The following is a 16,941-nucleotide window of genomic DNA, read 5'->3' as shown; positions in this document are numbered from 1 at the left end:
TGCTTTTTTAATAGTTAATAAATAAAAGCATACCCTGACATTTTAACAGAAAGTTTATTCAGCCATCCCAATAACTTAAAAAGTTCCCAGAATGCATCAGAGATAAATTTGTGTCCAAAAATGACCTGGCAGCACAACCTAAAACTTAAATGGCAACTTTGCACCACCTACCAAAACTGACAATGAACATATGGTGAGAGGGGAAAAGCATACCAATGGAAGCAAAGCCAAACCAGAACTAATAAATGAATAAAATAAATTAGTTGTTTTACAAGTCTCTAGAATCAGTTCTGACGGTTAAACAAGACCAAACTATAGAGTTTTTGGTTTCTTTCAGTGGGTTAGGTGTAAAAGTCTGTCTTATGAATATAAAAGTTATATTTATCTCACATTTCAACAGTGATGGTGTTCTGTTCAGTCACATTCAATTCTACAGGTGAACTTCAAAATGGCCACAGTATACTCAAGTATTTCATGTTTCAGCATTCATTCCTGTGTCTAAGAGCTGAATTTGCAAATCAGTGAATAGTGAGAGAAAGAATGACCCAATGACTGATTCCTGGTTGAAGTGACACTACCAGGTTGAACTAAGCAGGCTCATATGTTCAGAACCAGTTATATTATATATTAGATTTAAGCTGTCTAAATCTTCCTCCCTGTTCCTTTAGAAAATGAATTGAGTAGGCAGTCAGGGAGTACGATTTCAAATTACAACTACAACTAAAAGTTACTGGAATTACCTTATATTCAAGCAATATTTTGCAAAACAACATTCATTTTTTACAACAGTGCTGTATAAAACTGAGAGCAATATCAGCCTACAAGATAAATAAGTTGTTACACTTTAAACAGCAAGAACTAGATGTAACATTGCAAGGGAACAAGTGAAAGAAAGTTGTTTTTTTTAAGTTGGTGCACTAAAAACTGCTGGCATTACCACTTAACACTCAAATGTGTCATTTTCAAAAGAACAATAATTGTTTTGCCTTTGACATAAAGTCACATAGATAATTATAACATTTTTTAGGAAATAATTCACCTAGGTGTGGTCAAACTGAAGCATGACTTTACCCTGATGTGCAAATGGAATACAAATAGCAAAAACATTTAAGGAATTGGGTCTGCAGTCACTTAAGGGAGACCATCTGTATCTCTAAACTCAATCCTTCAACCCAAATACAAGCGGTTTCAAGCGTATATTAAATTAAAGGATGGCTTACTCTGAATACAGCATACTCTTATAACTCATTTAAAATGACAAAGCGGATAAAACACAACACAATGGGCGCCCGGATAGCTCAGTTGGTAGAGCGGGCACCCATACATAGAGGTTTACTCCTCCGACCTGCAGCCCTTTGCTGCATGTCAATCCCCCCCCTCTCTCTCCCCTTTCATGTCTTCTGCTGTCCTATCAAAATAAAGGCTAACATTTTTTAATTAAAAAGCACAACACAAAATCTACTCTCACTTAATACAGCGAGATTTAATAAAAAAAAAAAAAAAAAAAAAAAGCAACATATTTTTCATAACCAAATGCAACCTTTGTGGGGGAAACACCCTTTGCCTTGCCAGTGTGGTTTTGGAGACCTAATGCTTTGCATGCAAGAAAATAAACAAAACCATAAACCTTACATTATGAGTACATTTAGTCACAAATTCGACTGTTATTTCAGTGCACAATTTGGGCTGAAAAATGAAACAGATCAGGAGGAGAGGGTTTGAGATGACGGGGGAAAAAAAGAACAAATAAAATCAAAACACATTTAGAAATTATTTCAAATATTTAAAGTAGGGCTGGGCAACTTATCAATATTTTATCAATATTGTGATAAAAGATATATTCTTAAATTTTGGATATCGTATTATGGTGAGTATGTGTTGTCTTTTCCTTGTTCTACAGGCTGCATTACATTAATGCGATATCATTTTCTGAACTTACCTTACTTCTAGCTGTTCTATTATTTGCCTTTAACCACTTAGTCATTATATCTATGGTACATCTGATTTTTTGTCAAAAAAATATTGTGTAAATAGTTTGTGAAAGCACCAATAGTCAACACTACAATATCGTTGTTATAGCGATATCAAGGTATTTGGTTCAAAATATTGTGATATTCTCCACATTGCCCAGCTCTACTTCAAATTATTTAGGGTTTGCTTCGACTATATGACCTTGAACTGCCTCCAATACAGATGGTAACAAGCAACACAAACAAGGAAACCTTTCTTCAGGTTTTCTATTTTACCCCTCAAAAGCATTTTAAACATATTTAACCTTTTAGACTTCAAGACTCATTTGCATAATGTTTGTAAGAATACCAGTGAAGAATGAAGTTGACATGTCAGATTGTACAACCTGGCAGTTTGATATGATCCAATTTTAGATCAGCACTGATATTCTAACCCACTCTATGCACACCAGTCCAGGTACGGATAAAGAAAGTGATGAATTAGATTCCGGGGCTCAGAGACTGTTACGATCCAACGCGTGTTGTAGTGGTCTTTCTGTCAGAAAAGAAGCTTCTCAGCAGGACCACCTGGCTGATGCTGACCACCAGAAGAATAACGGCCTCTCCGATGGACCAGAATGCAACACGAGTGTTGAGGTCCTCCGCCCGACTGCGTCCCTGGGCCTCACGGAGGCGGAAGTGAGTCTGGTAGTCGATGACCGACTTCAGGGCCTCGTGGATGGACACGCAAGCGGATTCCATCTAGAATGGTATAATAAAAATAAATAAATAAATAAAAAATGGAAGCCAAGACCAACGTAATATATTTAGACTGTTGCTGGAAATTAACGATTGACCAACTAACAAGAAGACAATTCTATATTTCTTTCACAAACTAGACGGAACAAAAAAATTTTAAAACATCCACCAACTTGTAAAATGATGAGGCATACATTTATGTTAAGACTTTTTGAGCCCGCAATAATATTATCGGTCTTATTCTTTATTTTGGTTCAGTTTGGTTCGATCACTATCACACACTGTGGTTTATTTTATTTTTTCTGACTACATGTTCATCTAGCAGTAACCAGGCCCTTGAGCCTTGCAGCACACACTGTGCTTTTCTGTTTTTCAATGTTTCATCTGTTATTCTGCCACCGGAAAACATAAACGGCATCACTCACTATGGGCGCTGAATAAAAACACATTCGTCCTGGTTAAAACTAACTAGTGCCGAGCACAGCCAGACAGGTGTTTCCGTCATTACAGCAGGTCAAACCTCTTTTCAGGTTAGAAATTAGGTGGAGCATGGCTGGGAATTTGCGGAAGACACCGTGTACTAATAAGAACCTAGTAGTACCACCCTAAGCCCTAACAGGTGCTATGAAACCAATATGGAAAAGTGTATAATCTCATGTTGTACAACATGCTGTCTGGAAAACGAGCCTGTAGTTTTTAAGTCAGATAAAAACAAAATCGGGTTTATGTCAGAGTTACAAAAAGCATGTATACACTTGCATGCTATATACTATATAATGATTAAGCTTGTGCATCCTCACACACACAGTTTACCTGAGTGAGGGCAGTGACTCTGTTCTCATTGGGGAAGAGTGGAGGGTCATCGCCAACCTGGAAGTCAAAGTAAACCGTCTTGTGTGTGAAGGTGGAGAACTCGTTACTGAAGCAGAACTTGTAGGTGCCATTCTTGGCTGCTGTGAAGGTAAAGCTGTCATATTGCTTCTTCATCTCCTTGTAGAGTGTAGTGCCTTCTGGGTCCTCCAAACGACAGTCCACATCATAATGGCCACCGGTCACCACCTTTCAAGCCATCATGCATTGTGTCAAGTAGTAAAGAGACAAAGAAGAGGGTTGGACTACATGGACAAAACTCATGTCATGATTGTCACATCAAAGTCAAATGCAGTATTTTACTACAACACAATCCTGTAACTATCTAAAAATACATGTTCTCAATTATTTAATATCTCAAATTGATGACAGATTTGAGTCACATTTAGGCATGACAGACTGGGATGAAGAGATCATTTTTGAAGAGACTTTAAAACAATATAATTAATAATGAATTATCGCTTATCAAAAAACAGAAAAACTGGCACTCTCACATATTTATATGGAAATACATGATGTAAATTATATGGTTTATGTTGTAATAAAATATACAAAAACCTGCTAACTAGTGCAACATTCAGATGTATGATGTTATAGGAACTGTTTATGCGGACAAAATCTACCTGTTTGAGCAAACAACACTTTATGTAATGAGCATCCCTGCTACATTAATATATACAATGGGACAGACAAAAGCTCCTGTGTGTTTAAAAGAAAAAAAAAAACAGGTTTGTCCTTATATTTTAAAAAGTTGACCATGTATTAATCAGTGAGATAACTGCTGATATAACGCTGCTGATCTCTGCTGAGCCCAGACTGCCATCCAGATGAAAGTCTGACTGTCTGATCACCCCTTTTAAAATGAGAACTTTCTCGTTAGGATGATAAATAAGGCTAGAGGGCTTAACTGTGGGCCGAAAGAAGACCCACCTGAAACTCCAGTGTACACTTGGTGCCGATGATGATGTCCTCGTAGAAACACTGTTTGGCGTTGTCTGGCAGCTCAAAGGTTAGCTCGGAGCCCAGCACCCATACACAGAGCAGCTGGGCCGACAGCACCTGCAACAGCACCCGAAAGGATCCGTACATCCTGATGTCCGAGAGCCAAGCTTCAAAGTAAAAACCTGAGCGGACCTGCCGAAATAAACATTAGCAGACATTAAACTAAAATAAATAGCGAGGGAGGAAAGAAGACAAAAATGACAAAGCAAACCCGGACATTGATATCAATGTGTTAGCTTAAAGCTAACGGTAACTAGCTAGCTTGTTGGCGTTTATATTTTAGAGACAGAAAGCCACTATGTATTTGTACCATTTTCTTATGGCTAGTGTAATTGTGTATTGTGGGCGCTTTCGTGGTCACTGAAGTTAAGGTAAATTCAAACATTAACATTTCTTAATTCATGTTATTTTGTCCCAGCATTAGCTAACTCACCTTAAAGCGCTCACCCGGATGCGACTAATGCTAACTAAGTAGGGTTTTACAAACGTGGCACGGGATTGGCTGTCATCTGTAAAAGCCCGCCCCCTTCTCTCTCTAATTGGTCTAGAAAGAAGAGGATGGCCACGTCCACCACCGACGAACACATACTAGAGAAGCGTAGATGCCTTTTCAATACACTCCAACGTGGCTGCCACTTTGTGGTTCGATAATATACTACATCTGAAAATTATGTTTTGTTTAGCAGTTTATACGATATCGTAAATTTACTTAAAGGTTTGATAGCCTACGTTAAAAAAAACTAGATTAAACAAAAATCCACACAAAATCTGACTGTGACTATAGTCCTAATCATCATCATTTGATAAAGCCTCCAGTTATGACAATTTCTTGGCAGTGCCCAAGTTAATGTAAGGACCATTATTATTGTAGCTGTTTTATATTCTCTTTTATACATGTTTTTAAATTGTTTTTTACTTCTCTTTCATGTTCTTTAATGTATGTATTCTTATCCATGTTCTTTTATGTTGTGCTCGTAAGAACTGATGGGGTATGGGGTATTCTATGCTACCCTTTTTATTATTATGAGATGTTTGTGGTGGGTTGTGTCTTCATGCGTGAAATCTATGTGCAAGACACTGATGATGGTGGCCACGACGACAGGAAGCGTGTGGTACAGTAGCAAAATACCCAACATCAAGCCTTATGAAGTGATTGACCTACAGTACCTGCAGGATAAGGGACCTCTTTCAGGGGGTTGGATGTGTAATGACAAATCATCATTTTCTGTTAAATGTTCATCTATGGAGTACAGCAGACATCCCAGGATAGGGTTTTTCTGTTTGCATGACACTGGTCCAACAGACCACTGCATAGAGGATGGTTGTTGCCACCCCAGTCATTGAATGTCTGGTGCCCCACAGACTCTTCCTTAGTTAACTTCCGGTGGAGGGCATCTGCTGTCAGACTTCTTCAGCTTGTTGTTAGTTGGACAACCAATTATTTGAAAGACTGCACAATCTCTATATCAACTCTCGAGAAGCCATCTGTTGTATTTCAGGTTGGTTTTTACTTAAAAGTCAGTTTTCATCAAACCAGCATAGAGAGGCAGCACGTTTGGACACAAGGTAGCTGGCATGGGGTCAGGCACTCATTGGTCCATTGACAGCTTCTGCACATAGTCTGTTAATATTAATTTTACAGTCAATGCTTCTGCATTAGCTAATATATGTTATCCTTGCCCTCAATCTAAGCCTTATTAGAAAACTTTACTTCTTCCTGTTTTTATCTCTTGTCTTGATCTCTCCAAGTCTGTGTAGAGTGTATCAGTGTATGCCACAAAGTCTTAGGCCTTATTCACCGAATTATTCACCAACAGTGTTGGGGTGTGTAGCCCTGGGCAGATGGGCACTAAACCATAGAATGTTAATATTAATTTTACAGTCAGTGGCACCACCAGATGTATTCTTCTTCTTCTTCTTCTTCTTCTTCTTCTTCTTCTTCTTCTTCTTCTGTTTAATGGCGGATTGCAGACAACGTTTAGGTGCATACCGCCACCTACTGTACAGGAGTGTGTTACATGTACTTTTACAATTATCTTAAATTCTACTCATCAACCCTGTGTTTTTTAAAAATGTAATTAGTAATATATTATAATGAATCATTCATCACACCACTGCAAGATGCGCACTGAGTGCGTCTTTCTGACAGTTGTGGTGAGTACCATAGACTAGACACCAAAGAAATGAATACACGCCTGAGCCATGGCTGTTTAAGAGAACTGGTTTGACCCCTGACCCCAAAGCAAAGTCTCGCGTGAACCAGCAATACGAGATTACAGTGTAGGGAGGGCTGCATGAGCTGAAAGACAAAACAAAAGCCACACATATTTCAACCAACAGGCGCTGGTCGCTTTTTATTTTTTGTAAACCTAAACAAATTGTAATCATTATTCGTATCGATTTTCGATTAACGCAAATATTATAAAAGTTTTGCACCATGCCGAGTAGCACGTCTTTGCTGGAGGCCGACGAGGGAGAGTCCGAGGTCCCACCTCCGCTAGTGCACGCTTTCGCCGGTATGGGCCTTGAGGAGCACCACGGCACCAAGAGCCAGACCCCCGAACAAGTAGATGAGAGCCTCCACTATCATCACCACAACCACCAGCTTCCCCCAATTTCTCATTTCAACCTCCTCGGTACGGTCCTAGACTTGAAGCCTCTGCATCGGCCGCCCTCGGGAGATGAGGTGAACATGACGGCTGCGCCCGAGGACAAGGAGCCAGAAGTTTTAGCCGCCGCAGACTCCTCGATGCTAGCGCAGGCCCGCCGCCATCAACACCTCCCATCCGGGCCGGCCGGCTCCGTGATGCCGTCCGGGATGGAGCCACCGCACATCGAGACGGTCTTGTTGTACAACGGAGACGAGTGGGATGATACTGGAGTCGGCGGCAGCACCCTACCACTGGCTGGCAGCATGGCGATGCTACCGCCCGGCGTGTACGGGGAGTCGGGCTACGAGGCCGAGTCTTCGCTGTTGGCTCGGCGAAAGAGCGTCAACACGACCGAGTGTGTGGCGGTGCCGAGCTCCGAGCACGTCGCTGAGATTGTGGGCAGGCAGGGTGAGTCGTCGTTGTCTTTCTGCTGGTTTTGTTTGGAATCATTTGCTAGTTAGCTAAGTTGTTAATAGAAGTTTGGACGTAACGTTAACTTGGTGGGGAGATACTTCAGGAAGCAGTAAAGTAAGCAAACAAATAAGATGTAACGTTACACTAGAATCATTTTCTAAGTTACAATTTTAGATATAGAACCCCTGACGAGTTGTGTACGTTATAGTTTAAACATTACACTCACCAGTAACAACAATTAGCTTAGCTTGAAAGCATCTAGCTTAGCACTCCTTCTAACTGGGTCAACACCACACTCGTCCAACACCCTCACCAAAAGTTTGCATCATAAGTTTTATGAACCAGCAGACCCATCTGTGTCTTCTCGCTTTGACAGCTCGTATGTATTATGGATGTTTTGTCTGTGCTTCTCGGACCGTGAGCCTGTCCTCAGCCGTGCCTTGCCGTGCTAAACCAGGCTCGGCTTTGTCTCGAAAGAGAACACGAAGACTAGTGTGTTGGTCACCATTGCTTTGCCACATCAGCTGTAGGTAATAGTTAGCTCCGTGACATAACCAAGGCTTCTCAGTACAACTAAACACGACCGGCTTTTCTTATATACCCAACGCCTTTATCTGGTCTTTTACATAAACTTTACATAACTCAGTGGTAGAGTTGGGATAGTGTTATTATGTTTAAGACCAGTTGGGGGAGGGTGCACAGACTGCAGTGTTGACAACAACAGGAAATGGCTCTGGTAATGATGCTGGACTCTCAACCACAGCTGAAAGGAATATTTAATGTATCAGCTGTGCAACTTTTAAATGGCATTAGTGACTGGAAACTGAAATTGCATATGCTATAGTCTTTTATTAGTTCAACGTCAAAGTTTAATATGTTTATGTAATGCAAGGTGGTACAAGTGACTCTAAAGTGATCCAACGTTCCTCTGTCTTTCTTTTTTTGTGATAAGTTTTTTATTGATAATACACATGTAGAAATTCAATGATGGTACAGGTTTTAAGATATCACAAAACCGTATACATCACAGAAACAGAACAAACATCCCCTACCCTCCCCCAACCCATGGCGACCCCATTACCAACTCCCCAAGAAATAAAAAGATACAATACAAAAATACAAATATAATACTGACATGGTAAAAATTAGTCGAAGTACATTAATGCTGCACTTTTCTTTAACCAAGGTGTAAACTTCATCCCATGCACGTAGAGTTTTCTAACTAGCTCCATGTCCCCAGGCCACAGATCTCTCCATCATAACTATGTCTAGAAAAGAGTTGGTTCCTCTGTCTTTCATTGTCTCGCTTTCACTTGCCCCTGACAGGCTGTAAGATTAAGGCACTTCGAGCCAAGACCAACACCTACATTAAGACACCAGTGAGGGGAGAGCAGCCTGTCTTTGTTGTGACGGGGCGCAAAGAAGATGTGGCCATGGCTAAGAGGGAGATCCTGTCTGCAGCAGAGCACTTCTCCCTCATCAGAGCCTCTCGAAACAAGACGGGCCCTGTGTCTGTTGCAACCGGTCCTGGGACCCCCTCTCTACCTGGACAGACTACCATTCAGGTTGGCAAGCATGTGATTAGGAGTCATAGTGTCATTCAGTGTTAAAAATATAAAACAGATATTCTTATGCAGTGACTCACATTAAGTGCAGTTGTTATAATAACTAAATGTTGTGTATGTTACTATCCAAGCACATTTGTTTTATAAAGGAGTCTCTCTGGGTTTTATGTTTTGGTTGTTTGACATTGAAAGTGTCTATAGTTACCCTGTGTCATTTCAACCCCACAGGTGCGTGTACCATATCGTGTTGTAGGGCTGGTCGTGGGTCCCAAAGGTGGGTCTTTCAAATAATCCTGTATTCAAATACATGTTGTTTGCTCCAGTTGCTAGCCCTTACATAACATTGTTTTTCTGAGCATTTAAAGGAAATTGTGAATTGTCTAATGGTGTGTCTTAAGTTGCTTACAGCTTTTGGAAGAGTTTAATATATTCAGCCTTACTCCAGTAGGTTTCATTTTGCTCTTACTTTAACCTATTGCCCTGTTGACATTACCACCTCAGTGTCAGAAAGTCCTGGGGTTGATTTGTAAATTGAAGTGCAGCGGTTCTCAACCATGTGCCATTTGGCTGGAGAGGGTGCGGTAACAAGTCAAAATGACCACAATTTGGAAGTGGTGAGGAAACACTGTGCCACGCATACAGAAGCAAGAAGCAGTGTGGAATCTTAATATTTATTATGTGGTGTTAACAAGCATTGAGGTAAAAAGTGTCTGTTACTTGCCCATTCATTTTGGCACATATATTTTGTTAATGTACTCTCTGGTTATCCAGTCTTTTTCCAAATATGTACTATTGACAAATGTTTCTATACAAGACTGAAACTCAGCGTTGTGTTAGCTGCTATAGGCTTTAGGTATGCGCTTTAGTCAGCTGAGTCACCAGCTGAAATTATTGCACAGCTGGGTTTCTTCCAATTTCAACTTCAGATATTGTAAAAAAACAAGTGTGTTTACTGAAAATATATAATGGTGTTAATGTGACTGCAATCTTTAGTATGACTCTTGACTTGAAACGCTCAAGCTGCAGTCAAAAAGTGACAATGAACACAGATCTGTTCTCTAGCTAATGTATTCAGCATTGTATACTTTACCATTTGTTTTCTTCTTGACACGGAACTATTGTGTGCCATTTTTTTATGCTCCGATGTATATTTCCCAAGAATGGTCACACATGATTTGTCCAACCAAACTTTAATGGTGCACTCTTGACATTCGTGGCGCCTTGTGATCACAGCAGTTATTTAAACTTTTAACCCTTAACAAGTCTTTTAAGTATAAGGGTCTTGGTCTGGTCATATCTTTCAGGGGCAACCATCAAACGTATTCAGCAACAGACCCACACCTACATTGTGACGCCGAGTCGGGACAAAGAGCCTGTGTTCGAGGTCACCGGGATGCCCGAGAACGTGGACCGCGCAAGGGATGAGATAGAGGCGCACATCGCCCTCCGCACAGGAACCTGCGGAAGCATTGAGGCTCCTGGTGTAGACAACAATGACTTTCAATTCAATGGGACAGACGTCAGCTTTGAGAATTCCGCCACACCAGCTGGGTTGGGGGAGGCCGGGTGGCTTCATGCAGGTGCATCATCACCGAGTGGTGGCTTGCTGCCAATGAGCATCAACGGTACTCAGCGAATCAATAGCAATATTAACAGTGGTGTCAGGATGTCTTCCACCTACCGCAATGACAGCTCCAGTTCCCTGGGAAGCGGCTCCAGCTCAGCTGATTCTGTCCACGGCGGCGGTAATGGGAACCGGGTGGCAGATTTAAGCCCGACCTGTCAGTTTAATGCCAATGCCAACAACAACAACAACAGTAATGGCAGCAGTACAAGTTTCTGGTTTGGCGATAGACTTCTTCCTGTGGGGTCTGAGGAGCTGGTCAGCCTGGGAGGTGGAGGCTCTACCTCAGGATTTGACCCATTAACCATCTCCACTGCCCAAGCCTCGCACCCTGCTGCACAGCCACAAATCTGGAGCCCCTTTGTGGACCACCAACCCCCCCAGGCCTTTGATGCTCGTCAAGCTCAGGTAGGTGAAATTCAACAGGAGCATACAGTTTGTGGCCTCCTTAGGACCATCCCACAGTTTACAACAATTTTAAGTATGAGCTTTTGCCTTTTTTATCCTTTTTATTGTAGACGATGTGCATTGGGTGTTTGGTATATAAATATCAAAATAGGGACTACTGTTACAGTTATGGATATACCAATTGCTTTTCTTATGTACAAGCAATGTTTTGTTTATTTTAAATGTGAAATCTGAGAATCGGCCAAACATTAGATCCAAGTCTACCGGATTGGCACGTGCCTTTAAGTCACAGTTTTGATTATTGATACAAAGAAAGAAAATAAGGCCCATAAAATTGATGGTGTCACACCTGTCTGTGCTGCTATACATACATCTTGGGAGCTAGCTTATTTCATTGAGTCACAGTAATGTAAACCCTGACCTGGACGCACAGACAGGGCAGCTGGAAGTGCTCCACAAAATTAAATTTTAACTAAGATGTTTGGCTTGTGGCAGTTACCATTTGTATCTTCTGATAACCTTTGCCCCTTTCCTGAAAAGAACACGGACAAAGTCTGTGCAGTGACACCGATGGCCCAGAAATTGCATCAATGATGCATTATGTTGAATAAGAAATTTAGGAAACATTTGTTTTGAATCCTGAACAGGAATTTTGAAGATGCAATACAGTATGTTAATGCCATCTAATGACTGTTGTCATTAATGTCTTCAGACCAGTCAGCCTGGGACGCCCCGACTCTCTCCAACCTTCTCTGGGACAGAAGCCTTGGAGCACCCTCAGGCCCAGCGAGTTCACCGAGGGCCTTTTGGCGCGGCTGGGGCCCTCGATGCCCACAGGTTTGCCTCTTACAGCTCGGCCTTCTCCTCTTCTAGTGAAAGCACCGCCTCCTCTTCCTCCCCACCTGAATCCTCCCTCTCCTATCGGCCGGGGCTCGGATCAGCAGGGAGAGGACAGGAGATCTGCATCCACTGTATGGATAACCAGGTGATCGCTGCCTTGGTTCCCTGCGGCCATAACCTCTTCTGTCTAGATTGTGCCACCCATATATGCCAGGGTCCAGACGCTGTTTGCCCTGTGTGCCTGTCCCCGGTCACACAGGCCATTCAGCTCCGCAACATGTGATTTGAATCCATTTTCTTTGATGGCTGATGAGGGATCTGCCTCCCCAACACTTCCAATTCATAACATATGTGGAGAAATTACAAAACTGACCCCCAAATCAGTGTTTAGGTGTGGCCTCACCCCTGTTTTGTCCAAGCTGGTGTTTGGTTGACAAAGGTGAGGAAGAATAGTTGAATTTATAATGATCTGTATTTAGGGGCGTGAGCTAGGGTGTTCAGCCCGTTCATGTGCCTGCTATTGTGAAGTCTTCTTCCATGATTGATTGATTGATTGATCAATGGGAGGGTTGGAAACCCTCTGTGTAGCATTGGGTGGGGTGGGATAGATAGATATATATATAATTTCTTTTTGCTCATGAATTTTGATTAACATTTTCTTCTCCCTGAAGCTAATCATTATCGTTTTTTTTGCCTACCTATCAAAAATTTTAAATGTGCTTCGAATTCTATTAGATATATATATAATGTTGGCTTTCGGGTCAAAGTTATTTTTTTGTCTACATTTTAATAGTTTTGTCAATTTAAAAAAAACAAAAAAAGAGGATAAAGAATTCGCCGCTACAGTTGTTTTTATGTACTGAAATACGGCCCAGCCCCTTTTCCTCTGTTATTGTGCTCATGGCGAATGGTAAGGAAAAAAGAAGAGGTGAGCGTGTTTACAAATAGTGAGTTCCACATAAGAGTGTTCAAACTAATAGTATTCTCCTGGTTACCACATAATTTAATGCCTACTGCAGTAAACTGGATATACGTGCTGTATTATCCTGGCAAATGGCACTCTATTCCAGATTGTGTAAAAAATGATCAGGCTAGCAAAGTGTGTGCCTGTGCTACTTTAAACATATGATGTTAAGATGCTCCAGGTCATACATGTGAATTATTGAGTATTGCTGATTTTACCAGCATATTAATATGCATGCAAACAAACCCACAAAGGGTTTTTAAAACCAAGTGGGTCAAACCTGCAACTGCAAAGTTGTCACACTCCGAAGGCAACCTCTTGTTGCCTCAGGATTCTTTCTTTTCCAGACTAGAACCAACAAGTTCCTTTTATGTGAAGTACCAGGATTTTACACCACTTCAGTATCGCCATGTTGCTTTCCATTTTTACTTTTAAAAAAACTGTTTACTGTAAAATCGTGCCTAATTCCGTTCTGAGTAAACAAAAAGAAACCATTGGTTCAGCAGACGCAGTGTTTCTCTGTCTTAAAACAAACTGGTGGCCTTTTTGGAGAGCCTGTAATTAACTTAACGCCATCTACAAATCTAGATCTTGGCCCGAATGAACACAAGCTGACAGACCGAGGTCTTGAAGTATTCCTCGAAGTTCAATCTCTTAAATGTATCTCGGTGGAACAAAGGTTATATCACAGGGATATATCTTTTGCTTCCTATTTTGTTGAGCCTTTCTAGTATTTACCACCTACTGCTTTATCTTTTCAGCACCAAACACTCCCATTTACTTTATTTCTGTTTCCATATATTTCCCCTCTCATTGTTTTTTAACACCTTCTTTGTATATTTTTCAATTACATCCTTGTTTGGGGAAGCCATGTGCTGGTTTTCAGCCAGAAGGATATGCACAGCCTCGTCCCTTTATAGAAACATTCCTCCTCCCCTGTATTGCAATCACTTTTGTAGATGGTAGAAGTATGGCTAGTTAGTAGTAACGCCTCACCTGGGAGTCAAAAGAGCTGATATTCTATGAACCTCTACTACGAAGACAGGTGTAATCTGGAACAAATCCCTTACAGACTTCTCAGCCATCTCAATAGTGTCATTTTCTTTCACTTGAACTGCTCCACCCTGTGGCCGTCTCGTCACAGCCATTTTGTGTCCTTGTTGGTAAGCAGTCAGCAAAATAATGCCATTAGGATGCAAAATTGAGACGGCGGCCACCACGCGGCCTATGCAAAAAAAAAAAAAAAACTCAGTATGTTAACTACTCAAAGAAGCACTAGATAAACTAAACTCGGGTTTCAATTAGAGCTCAAACTACCTTGGGTGTTAATTTGTTGACAGACCTGTGTAACCATATCCCTTCTCTTTTTACTACATTTCAGTTGTGGTTAACCTTCATCACCTGCTCTAATGCACTGATGAGATGTTTCAATAGCACACACTTTGCTTCTTCTGTCTCATCAGCACATTTGCTGTTATCCTGTGCCCTACTAAGCACAGCCTTCCCCATAGCTTATCACACTATTGACAACAACTGACTTTTGTTTTTCCCCCATTCAATGTGCGCATCTGTCCGTTCCGCCGCCTGAAAAGTGAAGAAAATGTATTGGTGGAAATCATCTCAAATCTTAGCTTTAAACACCGGTGTCTCTAGTCTTTGTTTTACAGGATTGAATGAATTGACAGACATTTCGAAGGGGAAGCAGCTGGAAAGATTCTTAATCTTGGACTCTGCCAACACTACATAAGGTCAATACTGTTGCTTTACTTTGTGGACACTGGATCACAGTCCGTCTAGCATTCCAGTTGTAAACAGTATTTCGGCGTTATTCTATTGCTTGGCTCCGTTTCTTAAATATCGTCTTCTTTCGTGGATGATTGAGCTTTCCCGAGGAAATGGAACCAAATGAGTCCCAAAAGTGCAAAAAAACCCATCTGCTTCTGCCCCCTCGGGTCTTCTCTCCGTCCTTTTGTTTTACTTCTCTCAGCTCTAGAAAGGGTTGACCTCTCTTTGCTCTCTCTGAGGGAATGCAATACACTGTCAGCCCTCAGTTTATTGACATGAATCTATCGACATTTTTTTGTATGTATTATATAATGTTACTGTTAATGATAAATATATAGAACTTATTTTTATTTTGTTACATTTCATATATATACATAAATATATCTATATTAAAATGTTTACAATTTTCTTTTTTTTTTTTTTTTTACTTTGAGTGATTATGTAAATGAAGAGTTGGAAACCCAGAAATGTTGCAGGAGGAGGGTGTCGATGCTATCTGCTTGTAGTCTAGTTATTAGTTTAAAGTATTGATGATAATATTATTGATAGCTGCCGTTTAACTTAGTGGAAAATGGAATGTGCATCACGAGCATGTCTTCATAATGTACCGCCAATGTAAAGCGTCCCACTGCAACTGTAAAAAGGCCAAGGATTCAAGCTGCCGGTCATGTCTGTACGCCTCCAAATTAAAAACTGTATTCTGTAAAATGGAGCTTAGATTATCTATATATAAATACATATATTGTTAAGCTGTACCAACAGTTCAAAGTATTTGCTAATTTTACTACACTTTTGTTATGTATATGTAGGGAGTCTTATGGCATATAAATTCTTCAAATTGAGTCAGGAGTTTAAAAGCAGACTATATTTTATAACGGCCTTTTAAGTTATTGTGGCCAAAGCACTGATATTATATATTTGCTGTAAAGAGAATTTAAGAGTTTTATTTTTCTGATATTAAAGTTACTTAATAAAGACGGTTTCATTTTAAGACTTGTCAGACTGGTGTGATTAATTCATTATGTAAAATGGTGTAATGTTGCTTGCACCCATCTTCCATCTTTTGCAGGATCCTTTCAGAACTTCACACTGCTTTTTGAGGAACTTGGGGCCCATTTCATTGAATTTGCAGCATTTGAGCTGCGATTTGCAACATGACAATTCCCTCAGCCTAATTTTGTCTACCAAAAAGCATTGGTATAGAGCTTGTAGTAGGGTAAACGTTCAACAACCTGATGTGCCAACACTGAAACTGAAGCAGCTAAAGTGAATTACACCATTATTTTCTCTCTTCTACTGTGACATGTCTTCAAAGGTGTGATTTGTCTCATCTTAACAGGAGTGAGGAGGAAATGTCAAACAATAATGGTGGAAATAATTGAAATGACCTGTGTGGGTTTACCATGGTTGTAGGGCCTTTTAAATGTGAGTTTTTCGCAGATAGCGAGGTATTTGAAAAACACCTTTGTGTATGCAGGACCCCTCAAGTTAAAGTCTTACATTAAATATAACAGTTTATACTGTACTAATTTCATCCTTGTAAAAATGTTACCTTGTTGAGAAAATCAGACCATGTTTAATTAAAGAAACATAAGAAATACAGGTAAAATGTATATCTGCAATCTGTCATAGTAGTCAACATCAACTTATTTTAGCTGTGTCTTTAGGCTCCTGTAATAAAAAAACCATTAAAAAAAACCATCTGTCCACCTTAAAGCACAACAGAACACAACAGATTAATTCTCCAGACAGAGGGGTCAGGTCTTAAGTGAATAAATTTGACTCTTAATCTCTGATTTAGGACAAACTTTAACGATGCTTTTTATATTTTAGTGAAATAATCAAAGAGGGGAGAGAAAGCAACCCACTGCTTAGTTTTGCTTAATCAATTGGATAACAAATGGATCATTTCCTGTGACAAATAGACCCCAAGTTTCAACTAAACCTTGAAGAAATCCAATTTGTCTTTTTTCATTTCATCTGTAACCCACCAAGACAGCATTGTCCAAAACACTTGTTTAGGGAAATAAACACATTTTTAAAACCTGTCTCTTCATATACAGATGACCAGAAAGATGATACTGTATGGCAGGTTGATGTGGAAAATAAG

General features: G+C 40.4%; 2 protein-coding genes across 2 annotated transcripts; one reads left to right on the top strand and one right to left on the bottom strand.

Annotated features, from left to right (window-relative positions):
* Positions 1–35: 35 nt before the first annotated feature.
* tmed7 (transmembrane p24 trafficking protein 7) lies at positions 36–5,083 on the bottom strand. Its single transcript, XM_078250894.1, has 4 exons — positions 5,014–5,083; positions 4,509–4,712; positions 3,522–3,767; positions 36–2,711 (listed from the first exon to the last, which is right to left on the bottom strand). Exons 2-4 carry the CDS (start codon positions 4,665–4,667, stop codon positions 2,475–2,477), a joined length of 642 nt encoding a protein of 213 aa, XP_078107020.1. The 5' UTR covers positions 4,668–4,712; positions 5,014–5,083; the 3' UTR covers positions 36–2,474.
* Positions 5,084–6,846: 1,763 nt separating this feature from the next.
* Positions 6,847–15,822, top strand: LOC144518309 (RNA-binding protein MEX3B-like). Its single transcript, XM_078250886.1, has 5 exons — positions 6,847–7,639; positions 8,972–9,210; positions 9,439–9,484; positions 10,515–11,242; positions 11,955–15,822. Exons 1-5 carry the CDS (start codon positions 7,018–7,020, stop codon positions 12,363–12,365), a joined length of 2,046 nt encoding a protein of 681 aa, XP_078107012.1. The 5' UTR covers positions 6,847–7,017; the 3' UTR covers positions 12,366–15,822.
* The last annotated feature ends 1,119 nt before the right edge of the window (positions 15,823–16,941 follow it).

This window comes from Sander vitreus, chromosome 5 (genome assembly GCF_031162955.1).
Source record: "Sander vitreus isolate 19-12246 chromosome 5, sanVit1, whole genome shotgun sequence".
In the NCBI taxonomy this organism is placed as follows: Eukaryota; Metazoa; Chordata; class Actinopteri; order Perciformes; family Percidae; genus Sander; species Sander vitreus.
The sequence above is the reverse complement of the archived record's forward strand: the minus strand, read 5'-3'. Positions and strand labels throughout refer to the sequence as shown.